At 61.6% G+C, this 15,879-nt stretch overlaps 1 protein-coding gene across 1 annotated transcript in view; it reads right to left on the bottom strand.

Annotated features, from left to right (window-relative positions):
* The window catches only part of PLOD3 (procollagen-lysine,2-oxoglutarate 5-dioxygenase 3), a 60,187-nt gene extending 44,678 nt beyond the window's left edge, over positions 1–15,509 (bottom strand). Inside the window, exon 1 of the mRNA XM_073654547.1 lies at positions 15,280–15,509. Within this exon, the coding sequence (XP_073510648.1) occupies positions 15,280–15,370 (91 nt within the window). The 5' untranslated portion in view covers positions 15,371–15,509. The remainder of the gene's footprint in view (positions 1–15,279) is intronic.
* Positions 15,510–15,879: the final 370 nt, after the last annotated feature.

Genomic DNA, 15,879 nt, shown 5'->3' with positions numbered 1-15,879 from the left:
GCCCTGACCGACAGGAGGAGCCCCGACTGCCTGCCATACAGAGGGAAGAAGCCCAGACCGACGGGAGGAGCACTGACTGTGTGCCATACAGAGGGAAGGAGCCCTGACCGACAGGAGGAGCACTGACTGCCTGCCATACAGAGGGAAGGAGCCCTGACCGACGGGAGGAGCACTGACTGCCTGCCATACAGAGAGAAGGAGCCCTGACCGACAGGAGGAGCCCCGACTGCCTGCCATACAGAGGGAAGGAGCCCAGACCGACGGGAGGAGCACTGACTGCCTGCCATACAGAGGGAAGGAGCCCTGACCGACAGGAGGAGCCCCAACCGATGGGAGAAATCCTGACAGCCTGCCATACAGAGGGAAGGAGCCCTGACCGACAGGAGGAGCCCCGACTGCCTGCCATACAGAGGGAAGGAGCCCAGACCGACGGGAGGAGCACTGACTGTGTGCCATACAGAGGGAAGGAGCCCTGACCGACAGGAGGAGCACTGACTGTGTGCCATACAGAGGGAAGGAGCCCCAACCAATGGGAGGAGCCCCGACTGCCTGCCATACAGAGGGAAGGAGCCCTGACTGACAGGAGGAGCACTGACTGCCTGCCATACAGAGGGAAGGAGCCCTGACCGACAGGAGGAGCCCCAACCAATGGGAGGAGCCCCGACTGCCTGCCATACAGAGGGGAGGAGCCCTGACCGACAGGAGGAGCCCCGACTGCCTGCCATACAGAGGGGAGGAGCCCCAACCGATGGGAGAAATCCTGACTGCCTGCCATACAGAGGGAAGGAGCCCTGACTGACAGGAGGAGCCCCGACTGCCTGCCATACAGAGGGGAGGAGCCCTGACCGACAGGAGGAGCCCCGACTGCCTGCCATACAGAGGGGAGGAGCCCCAACCGATGGGAGAAATCCTGATTGCCTGCCATACAGAGGGAAGGAGCCCTGACTGACAGGAGGAGCCCCGACTGCCTGCCATACAGAGGGGAGGAGCCCCAACCGATGGGAGAAATCCTGACTGCCTGCCATACAGAGGGAAGGAGCCCTGACCGACAGGAGGAGCCCCAACCCATGGGAGGAGCCCCGACTGCCTGCCATACAGAGGGGAGGAGCCCTGACCGACAGGAGGAGCCACGACTGCCTGCCATACAGAGGGAAGGAGCCCTGACCGATGGGAGGAGCCTTGACCGATGAGAGGAGCCCCGACCGATGGGAGGAGCCCCGACCGATGGGAGGAGCCCCGACCGATGGGAGGAGCCCTGACTGCCTGCCATACAGAGGGAAGGAGCCCTGACCGATGGGAGGAGCCCTGACTGCCTGCCATACAGAGAGAAGGAGCCCTGACCGACAGGAGGAGCCCCGACTGCCTGCCATACAGAGGGAAGGAGCCCTGACCGACAGGAGGAGCCTGAACCGATGGGAGAAATCCTGAAAGCCTGCCATACAGAGGGAAGGAGCCCTGACTGACAGGAGGAGCCCCGACTGCCTGCCATACAGAGGGAAGGAGCCCTGACCGACAGGAGGAGCCCCAACCGATGGGAGGAGCCCTGACTGATTGCCATACAGAGGGAAGGAGCCCTGACCGATGGGAGGAGCCCTGACTGCCTGCCATACAGAGGGAAGGAGCCCTGACCGACAGGAGGAGCACTGACTGCCTGCCATACAGAGGGAAGGAGCCCTGACCACCATACAGAGCCTCAAACCGGAGGAGCCCTGACCGATTGCCATATAGACCCTCACACGGAGGAGCCCCGATACTCTAAGAAATCTGACCGTCAGGAGGAGCCCCGAATGACCGCCATGCAGATCTTCATACTGGAGGAACTCCGACTGATGACAGGAGCCCCAGCTGCACTGACCACCCACCCAGTAGATCCTCACACCGGAGGAGCCCCAACAGACAGGAGCCCCAACCGCCATACTTAGCTTCAGGCTTAGTGCCCACGATGCAGAAATGAAGCAGAAATTTTCCGGAGCATTTCTGCATGTCCTTGGCAGAAAAAACACATGCGGATTTTACACGCGTTTTTACTTGCGGATTTGCCATGCGTTTTTCCAATGCATTGTATGGGCAAATCCGCATGCTGGAACACACAATAAATGGTCACGCTGCGTTTTTTTCCGTACCTAAAATCTGTGCAAAATAAATCCTGACTGTGCACAGAACTTGCAGAATGTCATAGGAAGTCATGGGATAAGGTATGCAATGCGTTTCTGGAGTGTTTCCGCGCTGCAAATCTGCACCAAAAACGCATCGTGGGCACACAGCCTCACACCAAAGGAACCCCAACCCTCCTTGGCATTTTTCGTGTTTTGCTGCCTCACAACCTGGAATTTCACTGTTTTTTTTTTAGGGTTTGCATTGCTTCATGTAAAGAAGATGCCGACAACTGTGAACATTTGGTTTCTTTTATTGTGAAGCAAATAACACATAGGACAAAAGAAAACTGAAAACTTTAGTGTGCATAACTATTCACCCCCCCCTAAAGTCAGGACTTTGTGGAGCCTCCTTTTGCGGCAATTACAGCTGTAGTCGCTTTGGATAAGTCTCTATGAGCTTTCCACATCTTGCCACTGGGATTTTTGCCCATTCCTCCAGACAAAACTGCTCCAGCTCCTTCAAGTCAGATGTTTCCTCTGGTGAACAGCGATCTCCATGTCTGACCACAGATTCTCCAGTGGATTAAGCTCTGGGCTGTGACTCGGCCACTCCAGAACATTTACACATTTCCCCCTTAAACCACTCGAGTGTTGCTTTAGCAGTTTGCTTTGGGTCTTGGTCTTGTTGGAAGGTGAATCTCTGTCCCAGTCTCAAATCACTGACAGACTGAAACGGGTTTTGCTCCAGAATATTCCTGTATTTCGCACCATCCATCTTCCCCTCGACTCAGACCATTTTCCCTGTCCCTGCTGCCAAAAAACATCCCTACATCATGATACTGCAACCACCGTGTTTCACTGTGGGTATGGTGTTCTTGGGGTGATGAGCTGTGTTGGTTTGGCGCCAGACAGTGTTTACCTTGGTAGGCAAAAAGTTAAATTTTGGTCTCCTCTGACCACAGCACCTTCCTCCATTCATTTGGGGAGTCTCCCACTTGTCTTTTGGAAAGCTCAAAACGAGCCGTAAAATTTTTGTGTAAGTAAAGGCTTTTTTCTGCCCACTCTTCCATAAAGGCCACCTCTATGGAGTGTACGGCTTATTGTGGTCGTATGGAGAGATACTCCAGTCTCTGCAGCTCCTTCAGGGTTACCTTTGGTCTGTGAGCAGCCTCTCTGATTAACCCCTTTACAGCCTGGGACGTATTAGTACACACCAGGCAGTAACCCCCTGTTCAGCGCAGGCTCCGACGCTGAGCCTGCACTGAACTGGGCACATGTCAGCTGATTCTTACAGCCGCGGATGGAATCGCAATCCACCCGCGGCTGTTAACATGTTAAATGCCGCTGTCAATCTCTGACAGCGGCATTTAACAGCGCCGCGCCGGAAGCGCGTCACTTACCCCGCCCATCGGTGACCCCGTCACGTGATCGCGGGTCACAGATGTGTGGGCATGACAACCCTGGGTCTGCAGCAGACTTCAGTGGTTGTCATGAGCTGGTCGCTATGAGCGCCACCTAGTGGTCGGCACTCATAGCACAGGACCATTTCTGCTGCATAGAGGTGATCTGCTGATCATCTGTATGTAGCAGAGGAGATCAGACAGTTGCTGCTTCTAGCCTCCTATGACTATAGAAGCATGCAAAAAGTGTAAAAAAAAAAAAATCTTTTTAAAAATATTAAAAAAATATAAAAAGTTGAAATCACCCCCTTTTCGCCCCATTCAAAATAAAATAATAAAAAAAACCCCACATACACATACTTGGTATCGCCGCGTTCAGAATCGCCCGATCTATCAATATAAAAAAAAAATTAATCCAATCGGTAAACGGCGTAAAGAGAAAAAAATTCTAAAACGCCAGAATTAGGTGTCTACGAACTCGGAATGACCTGGAGAATAAGAATTGAGGGTCAGTTTTAGCATTCTGTGAATGTGGTAAAAAAAAAAAAAAAAGAAAAAGAAAACGAAAATGCAAAAACGGAAAATCCCAGGGTTGCGAAGGGGTTAATGCTCTCCTTGCCCAGGCTGAGAGTTTTGTTGGGCGCCCTCTCTTGGCAGGTTTGTTGTGGTACCATGTTCTTATCATATGATGATAATGGATTTGATGGTTCCTTGGTCTTCGTGCCGTTGTTTGCAGATCTCCTTGGTCTTCGTGCCGTTGTTTGCAGATCTCCTTGGTCTTCGTGCCGTTGTTTGCAGATCTCCTTGGTCTTCGTGCCGTTGTTTGCAGATCTCCTTGGTCTTCGTGCCGTTGTTTGCAGATCTCCTTGGTCTTCGTGCCGTTGTTTGCAGATCTCCTTGGTCTTCGTGCCGTTGTTTGCAGATCTCCTTGGTCTTCGTGGTGTTGTTTGCAGATCTCCTTGGTCTTCGTGGTGTTGTTTGCAGATCTCCTTGGTCTTCGTGGTGTTGTTTGCAGATCTCCTTGGTCTTCGTGGTGTTGTTTGCAGATCTCCTTGGTCTTCGTGCCGTTGTTTGCAGATCTCCTTGGTCTTCATGGTATTGTTTGCAGATCTCCTTGGTCTTCATGGTGCTGTTTGGAGATCTCCTTGGTCTTCATGGTGCTGTTTGGAGATCTCCTTGGTCTTCATGGTGTTTGGTCAGTGGTGCCTCTTGTTAATGGTGTTGCAGCCTCTGTGGCCTTTCAGAAAAGGTAAAGTCTATATACTGACAAACGTGTGACATTTAGGACGTCCACCTGTATGCAATCTATCATTAAGGATGGGACTTATGGAGATAATTGCTTGCACCAGAAATTTTTAGGGGTTTCATCCCAAAAGGGAATACACATGCACATGCCTATTTTTAGTTATTTGATCCCATAAACGTAATTTATGCCGCTATTTTTCTCACTTCACCAACTTAGACTATTTGGTGCTGATGTATCACACACACAAGCCGCTGCTGTGCAGGAATTCTCATCATCTGCCATCCCACAATCCTCTGCTCTCCCGGGTATTAATACTAATGCACATGGCGCACAAAGACGCCGTTTCATCCCTCGCTGTGGATGTCAGGAGTCGGGGGCCGGGGTGTCAGTAATGACGGGGGAGGGGAGCAGCTGCCGGAAACAAGAAACCTCTGGAATCTCTACAGAACTTTCCAGGGAAATAAAAACATTCCATGAGAAATGGAGACGATGACGCAGAACGGGGGAGGGGCAGAGACCCTCCGAACACCTCCAGACCCGATCCCTGTGTATGTTCCTAGATCACCCTCCGTAATCAACGCCCCGTCCCCGGGACACAGTCAGGCAGACGCGGCCCCCTCCCCCGGGACACAGTCAGGCAGACGCGGCCCCATCCCCGGGACACAGTCAGGCAGACGCGGCCCCATCCCCGGGACACAGTCAGGCAGACGCGGCCCCATCCCCGGGACACGGCAAGGCGAACACTGCCCCACCCCCCAGGGACACGGCAAGGCGAACACTGCCCCACCCCCCAGGGACACGGCAAGGCGAACACTGCCCCACCCGCCAGGGACACAGTCGGGCAGACACGGCCCCATCCCCCGGGACACAGTCAGGCAGACACGGCCCCATCCCCCGGGACACAGTCGGCAGACACGGCACCATCCCCCGGGACACAGTCGGGCAGACACGGCCCCATCCCCCGGGACACAGTCGGGCAGACACGGCCCCATCCCCCGGGACACAGTCGGGCAGACACGGCCCCATCCCCCGGGACACAGTCGGGCAGACACGGCCCCATCCCCCGGGACACAGTCGGGCAGACACGGCCCCATCCCCCGGGACACAGTCGGGCAGACACGGCCCCATCCCCCGGGACACAGTCAGGCAGACACGGCCCCATCCCCCGGGACACAGTCAGGCAGACACGGCCCCATCCCCGGGACACAGTCAGGCAGACACGGCCCCATCCCCGGGACACGGCTGGACGCCGCCTCCCCGCAGACAGAACTGAGCGCCAGGAGCAAAAGCTGCCACTCTGAGACATTCAAATAGCCAATCAGAACTAAAAGAAGTCACATGACAAGTCTCTCTGCTTCCTCAGAAACCAGATGGATCATGGCCAATCAAAAGAGCTCCTGGAGTCACATGACACATCTCTCCAGCCCTGACTTGTGGCAACCAGTCAGATTCCAGCTGCATTGTGATTGGTTGCTATGAAAACCATCTGTGTCTTATGGAAAGTGGAGGATGTGTCACCACGACACCCACAGATCCCCCCCTCCCAGACTGCAGGAATCCCACCGGCCCAGATGGAAAATGTGACCCTGTGCAGGGAGCGACGCTCTGCAGATCTGCCGGCCGGTGATGCTACGAGTCACAGCACGACTGGCCCGGGGAGAGCAGAGAGGCAGAGCGAGCAGAGAGGCAGGGCGAGCGCAGCTCTGGTATTTCTAAGGTATTCCAGCCCTCGAGGCGCGGAAAATGCTGGAACGCAGCTCACACGTGGAGCGCAGCACCGGAGCCAGAGCGCAGCACGAGGGAGAGTGAAGAGAGCGGCCGGGAGAGCGCATATGACCGGGCCCGAACCGGTCACTGGGGCCCAGAGTCGGCGCTGCCCAAATTTGCCCAGTGTGTGCTGACGGCGCCGTCACTCCCCAATCCACCCGCCGGCGCTGCTCCTGTCCCCGGCCTACATCACCCCTCACTGCGGTCCCTTCTCCTCTCCCCAGTCTTTTCCCGGCCTCCTCTTCTCTCCCCCCGGCCTCTCCTCCTCTCCTCTCTCCCCGGCCTTTTCTTCTCTCCTCTCTCCCCGGCCTTTTCTTCTCTCCTCTCCGGCCTCTCTCCTCCCCGGCCTCTTTTCTCTCCTCTCTCCCCGGCCTCTCTTCGCTCCTCTCTCCCTGACCTCTCTCCTCTCCCCGGCCTCTCTACTCCTCTCCCCAGCCTTTTCTTCTCTCCTCTTCCCAGCCTTTTCTTCGCTCCTTTCTCCCCGGCCTCTCTCCTCTCCTCTTCTCGGCCTCTCTCCTCTCCTCTTCTCTGTCTCTCTTCTCACCTCTCTCCCCGGCCTCTCCTCTCTCCCCGGCCTCTCTTCTCTCCTCTCTCCCCGGCCTCTCTTCTCTCCTCTCTCCCCGGCCTCTCTTCTCTCCTCTCTCCCCGGCCTCTCTTCTCTCCTCTCTCCCCGGCCTCTCTCCTCTCCTCCCTGGCCTCTCTCCTCTCCTCCCTGGCCTCTTTCCTCTCTCCCTGGCCTCTTTCCTCTCTCCCCGGCCTCTCTCCTCTCCTATTCCCCGGCCTCTCTCCTCTTTCTCCCCGGTCTCTCTCCTCTCCTCGGCCTCTCTCCTCTCTCCCCGGCCTCTCTCCTCTCCTCCAGGCCTCTCTCTTCTCTCCCCGGCCTCTCTCCTCTGTCTCTCCCCGGCCTCTCTCCTCTCCTCCAGGCCTGTCTCTTCTCTCCCCGGCCTCCCTCCTCTCCTCCCTCCCCGGCCTCCCTCCTCTCCTCCCTCCCTGACCTCTCTCCTCTCCCCGGCCTCTCTTCTCTCTCCCCGGCCTCTCTTCTCTCCTATTCCCCGGCCTCTCTTCTCTCCTTTCTCCCAGGCCTCTCTCTCCTCGGCCTCTCTCCTCTCCTCTCTCCCCGGCCTCTCTTCTCTCCTCTCTCCCCGGCCTCTCTTCTCTCCTTTCTCCCTGGCCTCTTTCCTTCTCCCGGCCTCTCTCCTCTCTCCCTGGCCTCTCTTCTCTCCTCTCTCCCTGGCCTCTCTTCTCTCCTCTCTCCCCGGCCTCTCTTCTCTCCTCTCTCCCCGGCCTCTTTCCTCTCTCCCCGGCCTCTCTTCTCTCTCTTCTCTCCCCGGCCTCTCTTCTCTCCCCGGCCTCTCCTCTCTCTTCTCTCCCCGGCCTCTCCTCTCTCCCCGGCCTCTCTCCTCTCCTCCCGGCCTCTCTTCTCTCCCCTCTCCCCGGCCTCTCTTCGCTCCTCTCTCCTCTCCTCCCGGCCTCTCTTCTCTCCCCGGCCTCTCTTCGCTCCTCTCTCCTCTCCTCCCGGCCTCTCCTCTCTCTTCTCTCCCCGGCCTCTCCTCTCTCCCCGGCCTCTCCTCTCTTTTCTCTCCCCGGCCTCTCTTCTCTCCCCGGCCTCTCTTCTCTCCCCGGCCTCTCTTCTCTCTTCTCTCCCCGGCCTCTCTTCTCTCCCCGGCCTCTCCTCTCTCCCCGGCCTCTCCTCTCTTTTCTCTCCCCGGCCTCTCTTCTCTCCCCGGCCTCTCTTCTCTCCCCGGCCTCTCTTCTCTCTTCTCTCCCCGGCCTCTCTTCTCTCCCCGGCCTCTCCTCTCTCCCCGGCCTCTCCTCTCTCTTCTCTCCCCGGCCTCTCTTGTCTCCCCGGCCTCTCTTCTCTCTTCTTTCCCCGGACTCTCCTCTCTCTTCTCTCCCCGGCCTCTCCTCTCTCTTCTCTCCCCGGCCTCTCTTCTCTCCCCGGCCTCTCTTCTCTCCCCGGCCTCTCTTCTCTCCCCGGCCTCTCTTCTCTCCCCGGCCTCTCTTCTCTCCCCGGCCTATCCTCTCTCTTCTCTCCCCGGCCTCTCTTCTCTCTTCTCTCCCCGGCCTCTCTTCTCTCTTCTCTCCCCGGCCTCTCTTCTCTCCCCGGCCTCTCTTCTTTCCCCGGCCTCTCCTCTCTCTTCTCTCCCCGGCCTCTCTCCTCTCCCCGGCCTCTCCTCTCTCCTCTCCCCGGCCTCTCCTCTCTCTTCTCTCCCTGGCCTCTCTTCTCTCCCCGGCCTCTCCTCTCTCTTCTCTCCCTGGCCTCTCTTCTCTCCCCGGCCTCTCCTCTCTCCTCTCCCCGGCCTCTCTTCGCTCCTCTCTCCCTGGCCTCTCTTCTCTCCCCGGCCTCTCCTCTCTCTTCTCTCCCCGGCCTCTCCTCGGCCTCTCTTCTCTCCCCGGCCTCTCTTCTCTCCCCGGCCTCTCCTCGCTCCTCTCCCCGGCCTCTCTTCTCTCCCCGGCCTCTCCTCGCTCCTCTCCCCGGCCTCTCTTCTCTCCCTGGCCTCTCTTCTCTCCCCGGCCTCTCCTCTGCCTCTCTTCTCTCCCCGGCCTCTCTTCGCTCCCCGGCCTCTCTTCGCTCCTCTCTCCCCGGCCTCTCTTCTCTCCCCGGCCTCTCTTCTCTCCTCTCTCCCCGGCCTCTCTTCTCTCCTCTCTCCCCGGCCTCTCTTCTCTCCCCGGCCTCTCTTCTCTCCTCTCTCCACTCCTCCCGGCCTCTCCTCTCTCCCCGGCCTCTCTTCTCTCCCCGGCCTCTCTTCTCTCCTCTCTCCACTCCTCCCGGCCTCTCTTCGCTCCTCTCTCCACTCCTCCCGGCCTCTCCTCTCTCCCCGGCCTCTCTTCTCTCCCCGGCCTCTCTTCTCTCCCCGGCCTCTCTTCGCTCCTCTCCTCCCGGCATCACTTCTCTCCCCGGCCTCTCTTCTCTCCCCGGCCTCTCTTCTCTCCTCTCTCCCCGGCCTCTCTTCTCTCCTCCCTCCTCTCCTCCCGGCCTCTCTTCGCTCCTCTCTCCCCGGCCTCTCTTCTCTCCCCGGCCTCTCCTCTCTCTTCTCTCCCCGGCCTCTCCTCTCTCTTCTCTCCCCGGCCTCTCCTCTCTCCCCGGCCTCTCTTCTCTCTTCTCTCCCCGGCCTCTCTTCTCTCCCCGGCCTCTCTTCTCTCCCCGGCCTCTCTTCTCTCCTCTCTCCCCGGCCTCTCTTCTCTCCTCCCGGCCTCTCTTCGCTCCTCTCTCCCCGGCCTCTCTTCTCTCCCCGGCCTCTCCTCTCTCTTCTCTCCCCGGCCTCTCCTCTCTCCCCGGCCTCTCTTCTCTCTTCGGCCTCTCTTCTCTCCCCGGCCTCTCTTCTCTCCCCGGCCTCTCTTCTCTCCCCGGCCTCTCTTCTCTCCCCGGCCTCTCTTCTCTCCCCGGCCTCTCTTCTCTCTTCTCTCCCCGGCCTCTCTTCTCTCTTCTTTCCCCGGCCTCTCTTCTCTCCCCGGCCTCTCTTCTTTCCCCGGCCTCTCCTCTCTCTTCTCTCCCCGGCCTCTCCTCTCTCCCCGGCCTCTCTTCTCTCCCCGGCCTCTCTTCTCTCCCCGGCCTCTCTCCTCTCCCCGGCCTCTCCTCTCTCCGGCCTCTCCTCTCTCCTCTCCTCTCTCCTCTCCCCGGCCTCTCCTCTCTCCTCTCCCCGGCCTCTCCTCTCTCCTCTCCCCGGCCTCTCCTCTCTCCCCGGCCTCTCCTCGCTCCTCTCCCCGGCCTCTCTTCTCTCCCCGGCCTCTCCTCTCTCCCCGGCCTCTCCTCTCTCCCCGGCCTCTCCTCTCTCCCCGGCCTCTCCTCTCTCTTCTCTCCCCGGCCTCTCTTCTCTCTTCTCTCCCCGGCCTCTCTTCTCTCTTCTCTCCCCGGCCTCTCCTCTCTCCCCGGCCTCTCTTCTCTCCCCGGCCTCTCTTCTCTCCCCGGCCTCTCTTCTCTCCCCGGCCTCTCTTCTCTCCCCGGCCTCTCCTCTCTCCTCTCCCCGGCCTCTCCTCTCTCCTCTCCTCTCTCCTCTCCCCGGCCTCTCCTCTCTCCCCGGCCTCTCTTCTCTCCCCGGCCTCTCTTCTCTCCCCGGCCTCTCTTCTCTCTTCTCTCCCCGGCCTCTCCTCTCTCCCCGGCCTCTCCTCTCTCCCCGGCCTCTCCTCTCTCCCCGGCCTCTCCTCTCTCTTCTCTCCCCGGCCTCTCTTCTCTCCCCGGCCTCTCTTCTCTCTTCTCTCCCCGGCCTCTCTTCTCTCTTCTCTCCCCGGCCTCTCCTCTCTCTTCTCTCCCCGGCCTCTCTTCTCTGCCCGGCCTCTCTTCTCTCTTCTTTCCCCGGCCTCTCCTCTCTCCGGCCTCTCCTCTCTCCCCGGCCTCTCCTCTCTCCCCGGCCTCTCCTCTCTCTTCTCTCCCTGGCCTCTCTTCTCTCCCCGGCCTCTCCTCTCTCTTCTCTCCCTGGCCTCTCTTCTCTCCCCGGCCTCTCCTCTCCCCGGCCTCTCCTCTCTCCTCTCCCCGGCCTCTCCTCTCTCCCTGGCCTCTCTTCTCTCCCCGGCCTCTCCTCTCTCTTCTCTCCCCGGCCTCTCTTCTCTCCCCGGCCTCTCCTCGCTCCTCTCCCCGGCCTCTCTTCGCTCCTCTCCCCGGCCTCTCTTCTCTCCCCGGCCTCTCCTCTCTCCCCGGCCTCTCCTCTCTCTTCTCTCCCCGGCCTCTCTTCTCTCCCCGGCCTCTCTTCTCTCTTCTTTCCCCGGCCTCTCCTCGCTCCTCTCCCCGGCCTCTCCTCGCTCCTCTCCCCGGCCTCTCTTCTCTCCCCGGCCTCTCCTCGCTCCTCTCCCCGGCCTCTCTTCTCTCCCTGGCCTCTCTTCTCTCCCCGGCCTCTCTTCTCTCTTCTCTCCCTGGCCTCTCTTCTCTCCCTGGCCTCTCTTCTCTCCCTGGCCTCTCTTCTCTCCCCGGCCTCTCCTCTCTCTTCTCTCCCTGGCCTCTCTTCTCTCCCTGGCCTCTCTTCTCTCCCCGGCCTCTCTTCTCTCTTCTCTCCCTGGCCTCTCTTCTCTCCCCGGCCTCTCCTCTCTCCTCTCCCCGGCCTCTCTTCGCTCCTCTCTCCCTGGCCTCTCTTCTCTCCCCGGCCTCTCTTCTCTCTTCTCTCCCCGGCCTCTCCTCGCTCCTCTCCCCGGCCTCGCTCCTCTCCCCGGCCTCTCCTCGCTCCTCTCCCCGGCCTCTCTTCTCTCCCTGGCCTCTCCTCGCTCCTCTCCCCGGCCTCTCTTCTCTCCCTGGCCTCTCTTCTCTCCCCGGCCTCTCCTCTCTCCGGCCTCTCCTCTCTCCTCTCCCCGGCCTCTCCTCTCTCCTCTCCCCGGCCTCTCCTCTCTCCTCTCCCCGGCCTCTCCTCTCTCCCTGGCCTCTCTTCGCTCCCCGGCCTCTCCTCGCTCCTCTCCCCGGCCTCTCTTCTCTCCCGGGCCTCTCCTCGCTCCTCTCCCCGGCCTCTCTTCTCTCCCTGGCCTCTCTTCTCTCCCCGGCCTCTCCTCTCTCTTCTCTCCCTGGCCTCTCTTCTCTCCCCGGCCTCTCCTCTCTCCTCTCTCCCTGGCCTCTCTTCTCTCCCCGGCCTCTCTTCTCTCTTCTCTCCCCGGCCTCTCTTCTCTCCCCGGCCTCTCCTCGCTCCTCTCCCCGGCCTCTCTTCTCTCCCCGGCCTCTCCTCGCTCCTCTCCCCGGCCTCTCTTCTCTCCCTGGCCTCTCTTCTCTCCCCGGCCTCTCCTCTCTCCTCTCTCCCTGGCCTCTCTTCGCTCCCTGGCCTCTCCTCTCTCTTCTCTCCCCGGCCTCTCCTCGCTCCTCTCCCCGGCCTCTCTTCTCTCCCCGGCCTCTCTTCTCTCCCTGGCCTCTCTTCTCTCCCCGGCCTCTCCTCGCTCCTCTCTCCCCGGCCTCTCTTCTCTCCCCGGCCTCTCTTCTCTCCCCGGCCTCTCCTCGCTCCCCGGCCTCTCCTCGCTCCTCTCCCCGGCCTCTCTTCTCTCCCCGGCCTCTCTTCTCTCCCCGGCCTCTCTTCTCTCTTCTCTCCCCGGCCTCTCCTCGCTACTCTCCCCGGCCTCGCTCCTCTCCCCGGCCTCTCCTCGCTCCTCTCCCCGGCCTCTCTTCTCTCCCTGGCCTCTCCTCGCTCCTCTCCCCGGCCTCTCTTCTCTCCCTGGCCTCTCTTCTCTCCCCGGCCTCTCCTCTCTCCTCTCCCCGGCCTCTCCTCTCTCCTCTCCCCGGCCTCTCCTCTCTCCTCTCTCCCTGGCCTCTCTTCGCTCCCCGGCCTCTCCTCGCTCCTCTCCCCGGCCTCTCTTCTCTCCCGGGCCTCTCCTCGCTCCTCTCCCCGGCCTCTCTTCTCTCCCTGGCCTCTCTTCTCTCCCCGGCCTCTCCTCTCTCTTCTCTCCCTGGCCTCTCTTCTCTCCCCGGCCTCTCCTCTCTCCTCTCTCCCTGGCCTCTCTTCTCTCCCCGGCCTCTCTTCTCTCTTCTCTCCCCGGCCTCTCCTCGCTCCTCTCCCCGGCCTCTCTTCTCTCCCCGGCCTCTCCTCGCTCCTCTCCCCGGCCTCTCTTCTCTCCCCGGCCTCTCCTCGCTCCTCTCCCCGGCCTCTCTTCTCTCCCCGGCCTCTCCTCGCTCCTCTCCCCGGCCTCTCTTCTCTCCCTGGCCTCTCTTCTCTCCCCGGCCTCTCCTCTCTCCCTGGCCTCTCTTCGCTCCCCGGCCTCTCCTCTCTCTTCTCTCCCCGGCCTCTCCTCGCTCCTCTCCCCGGCCTCTCTTCTCTCCCCGGCCTCTCCTCGCTCCTCTCTCCCCGGCCTCTCTTCTCTCCCCGGCCTCTCCTCGCTCCCCGGCCTCTCCTCGCTCCTCTCCCCGGCCTCTCTTCTCTCCCCGGCCTCTCCTCTCTCCTCTCTCCCTGGCCTCTCTTCGCTCCCCGGCCTCTCCTCTCTCTTCTCTCCCCGGCCTCTCCTCGCTCCTCTCCCCGGCCTCTCTTCTCTCCCCGGCCTCTCTTCTCTCCCTGGCCTCTCTTCTCTCCCCGGCCTCTCCTCGCTCCTCTCTCCCCGGCCTCTCTTCTCTCCCCGGCCTCTCTTCTCTCCCCGGCCTCTCCTCTCTCCCCGGCCTCTCCTCGCTCCTCTCCCCGGCCTCTCTTCTCTCCCCGGCCTCTCTTCTCTCCCCGGCCTCTCTTCTCTCCCCGGCCTCTCTTCTCTCTTCTCTCCCCGGCCTCTCCTCGCTACTCTCCCCGGCCTCGCTCCTCTCCCCGGCCTCTCCTCGCTCCTCTCCCCGGCCTCTCTTCTCTCCCTGGCCTCTCCTCGCTCCTCTCCCCGGCCTCTCTTCTCTCCCCGGCCTCTCCTCTCTCCTCTCCCCGGCCTCTCCTCTCTCCTCTCCCCGGCCTCTCTTCTCTCCCCGGCCTCTCCTCTCTCCTCTCCCCGGCCTCTCCTCTCTCCTCTCCCCGGCCTCTCCTCTCTCCTCTCCCCGGCCTCTCCTCTCTCCCTGGCCTCTCTTCGCTCCCCGGCCTCTCCTCGCTCCTCTCCCCGGCCTCTCTTCTCTCCCGGGCCTCTCCTCGCTCCTCTCCCCGGCCTCTCTTCTCTCCCTGGCCTCTCTTCTCTCCCTGGCCTCTCTTCTCTCCCCGGCCTCTCCTCGCTCCTCTCTCCCCGGCCTCTCTTCTCTCCCCGGCCTCTCTTCTCTCCCCGGCCTCTCCTCGCTCCCCGGCCTCTCCTCGCTCCTCTCCCCGGCCTCTCTTCTCTCCCCGGCCTCTCTTCTCTCTTCTCTCCCCGGCCTCTCCTCGCTACTCTCCCCGGCCTCGCTCCTCTCCCCGGCCTCTCCTCGCTCCTCTCCCCGGCCTCTCTTCTCTCCCTGGCCTCTCCTCGCTCCTCTCCCCGGCCTCTCTTCTCTCCCTGGCCTCTCTTCTCTCCCCGGCCTCTCCTCTCTCCTCTCCCCGGCCTCTCCTCTCTCCTCTCCCCGGCCTCTCCTCTCTCCTCTCCCCGGCCTCTCCTCTCTCCCTGGCCTCTCTTCGCTCCCCGGCCTCTCCTCGCTCCTCTCCCCGGCCTCTCTTCTCTCCCGGGCCTCTCCTCGCTCCTCTCCCCGGCCTCTCTTCTCTCCCTGGCCTCTCTTCTCTCCCCGGCCTCTCCTCTCTCTTCTCTCCCTGGCCTCTCTTCTCTCCCCGGCCTCTCCTCTCTCCTCTCTCCCTGGCCTCTCTTCTCTCCCCGGCCTCTCTTCTCTCTTCTCTCCCCGGCCTCTCCTCGGCCTCTCTTCTCTCCCCGGCCTCTCCTCGCTCCTCTCCCTGGCCTCTCTTCTCTCCCCGGCCTCTCCTCTCTCCTCTCTCCCTGGCCTCTCTTCGCTCCCCGGCCTCTCCTCTCTCTTCTCTCCCCGGCCTCTCCTCGCTCCTCTCCCCGGCCTCTCTTCTCTCCCCGGCCTCTCTTCTCTCCCCGGCCTCTCTCTCTCCCGGCCTCTCCTCGCTCCTCTCTCCCCGGCCTCTCTTCTCTCCCCGGCCTCTCCTCGCTCCCCGGCCTCTCCTCGCTCCTCTCCCCGGCCTCTCTTCTCTCCCCGGCCTCTCTTCTCTCCCTGGCCTCTCTTCTCTCCCCGGCCTCTCCTCGCTCCCCGGCCTCTCTTCGCTCCTCTCTCCCCGGCCTCTCTTCTCTCCCCGGCCTCTCTTCGCTCCTCTCTCCCCGGCCTCTCTTCTCTCCCCGGCCTCTCTCCTCTCCCCGGCCTCTCCTCTCCCCGGCCTCTCCTCCCTCTTCTCTCCCCGGCCTCTCTCCTCTCCCCGGCCTCTCTCCTCCCGGCCTCTGCAGCGGGCGCCCGTTAATCCCCGGTAGTTTCCGCTCTCCCCTGACTGCTCACCGGGTCTCACGGACTCCTTGCTCCGGCTCTCGGCGGCCCCGGCCGCTCCGCAGAGGAGCAGCAGCAGCAGAGCTCGCAGCCCCGGATCCATCGCTCTCGGGCCGGACTCTTCCTATTGCACGGCCTCCAGGTGCAGGACAGACCGGCGCTCCAGCTCCGCCCACAGAAGGTCCGTCTGTCCAATGACAAGTCGCGCCCAGGTTTTTGGCTTCCAATCACAGCGCTGAGCGAATTCCTTAAGTTTTATAACCAGCGAAGGAAACCTGGTGTAGCCAACCAGGACGCGGCGCTTGGCACATTCAGCCAATCCCTGAAGAGCCGGTCTGGCAGGCGTCCAATCAGCGGGAGGAGCTGCGACTGCTCAGTGTTCGGAGGGTCAGAGCAGACGGTCCACTGTGGGGTCTGTGCCACGTCACTACCGCCGCCTGTGTGACCCTGTGCGGCCCCCGTACACCGGCTGACCGGAGGGATGGGGGGGGGGGGGGGGGATACTGTGCCCAGACGTCATATTCCCCGGGGAATCCTGGGCTTTGTAGTCCGCGCTGTATGAATGAGCAGCAGAGAATAACAGACATGCGCAGAACGTCTCATAGTCACTGG

The sequence above is a fragment of the Phyllobates terribilis genome, unplaced genomic scaffold (genome assembly GCF_046119375.1).
Source record: "Phyllobates terribilis strain yellow unplaced genomic scaffold, ASM4611937v1 Scaffold_11__3_contigs__length_659146591, whole genome shotgun sequence".
Classification (NCBI taxonomy): domain Eukaryota; kingdom Metazoa; phylum Chordata; class Amphibia; order Anura; family Dendrobatidae; genus Phyllobates; species Phyllobates terribilis.
This window is presented reverse-complemented; position numbering and strand designations above follow the sequence as displayed.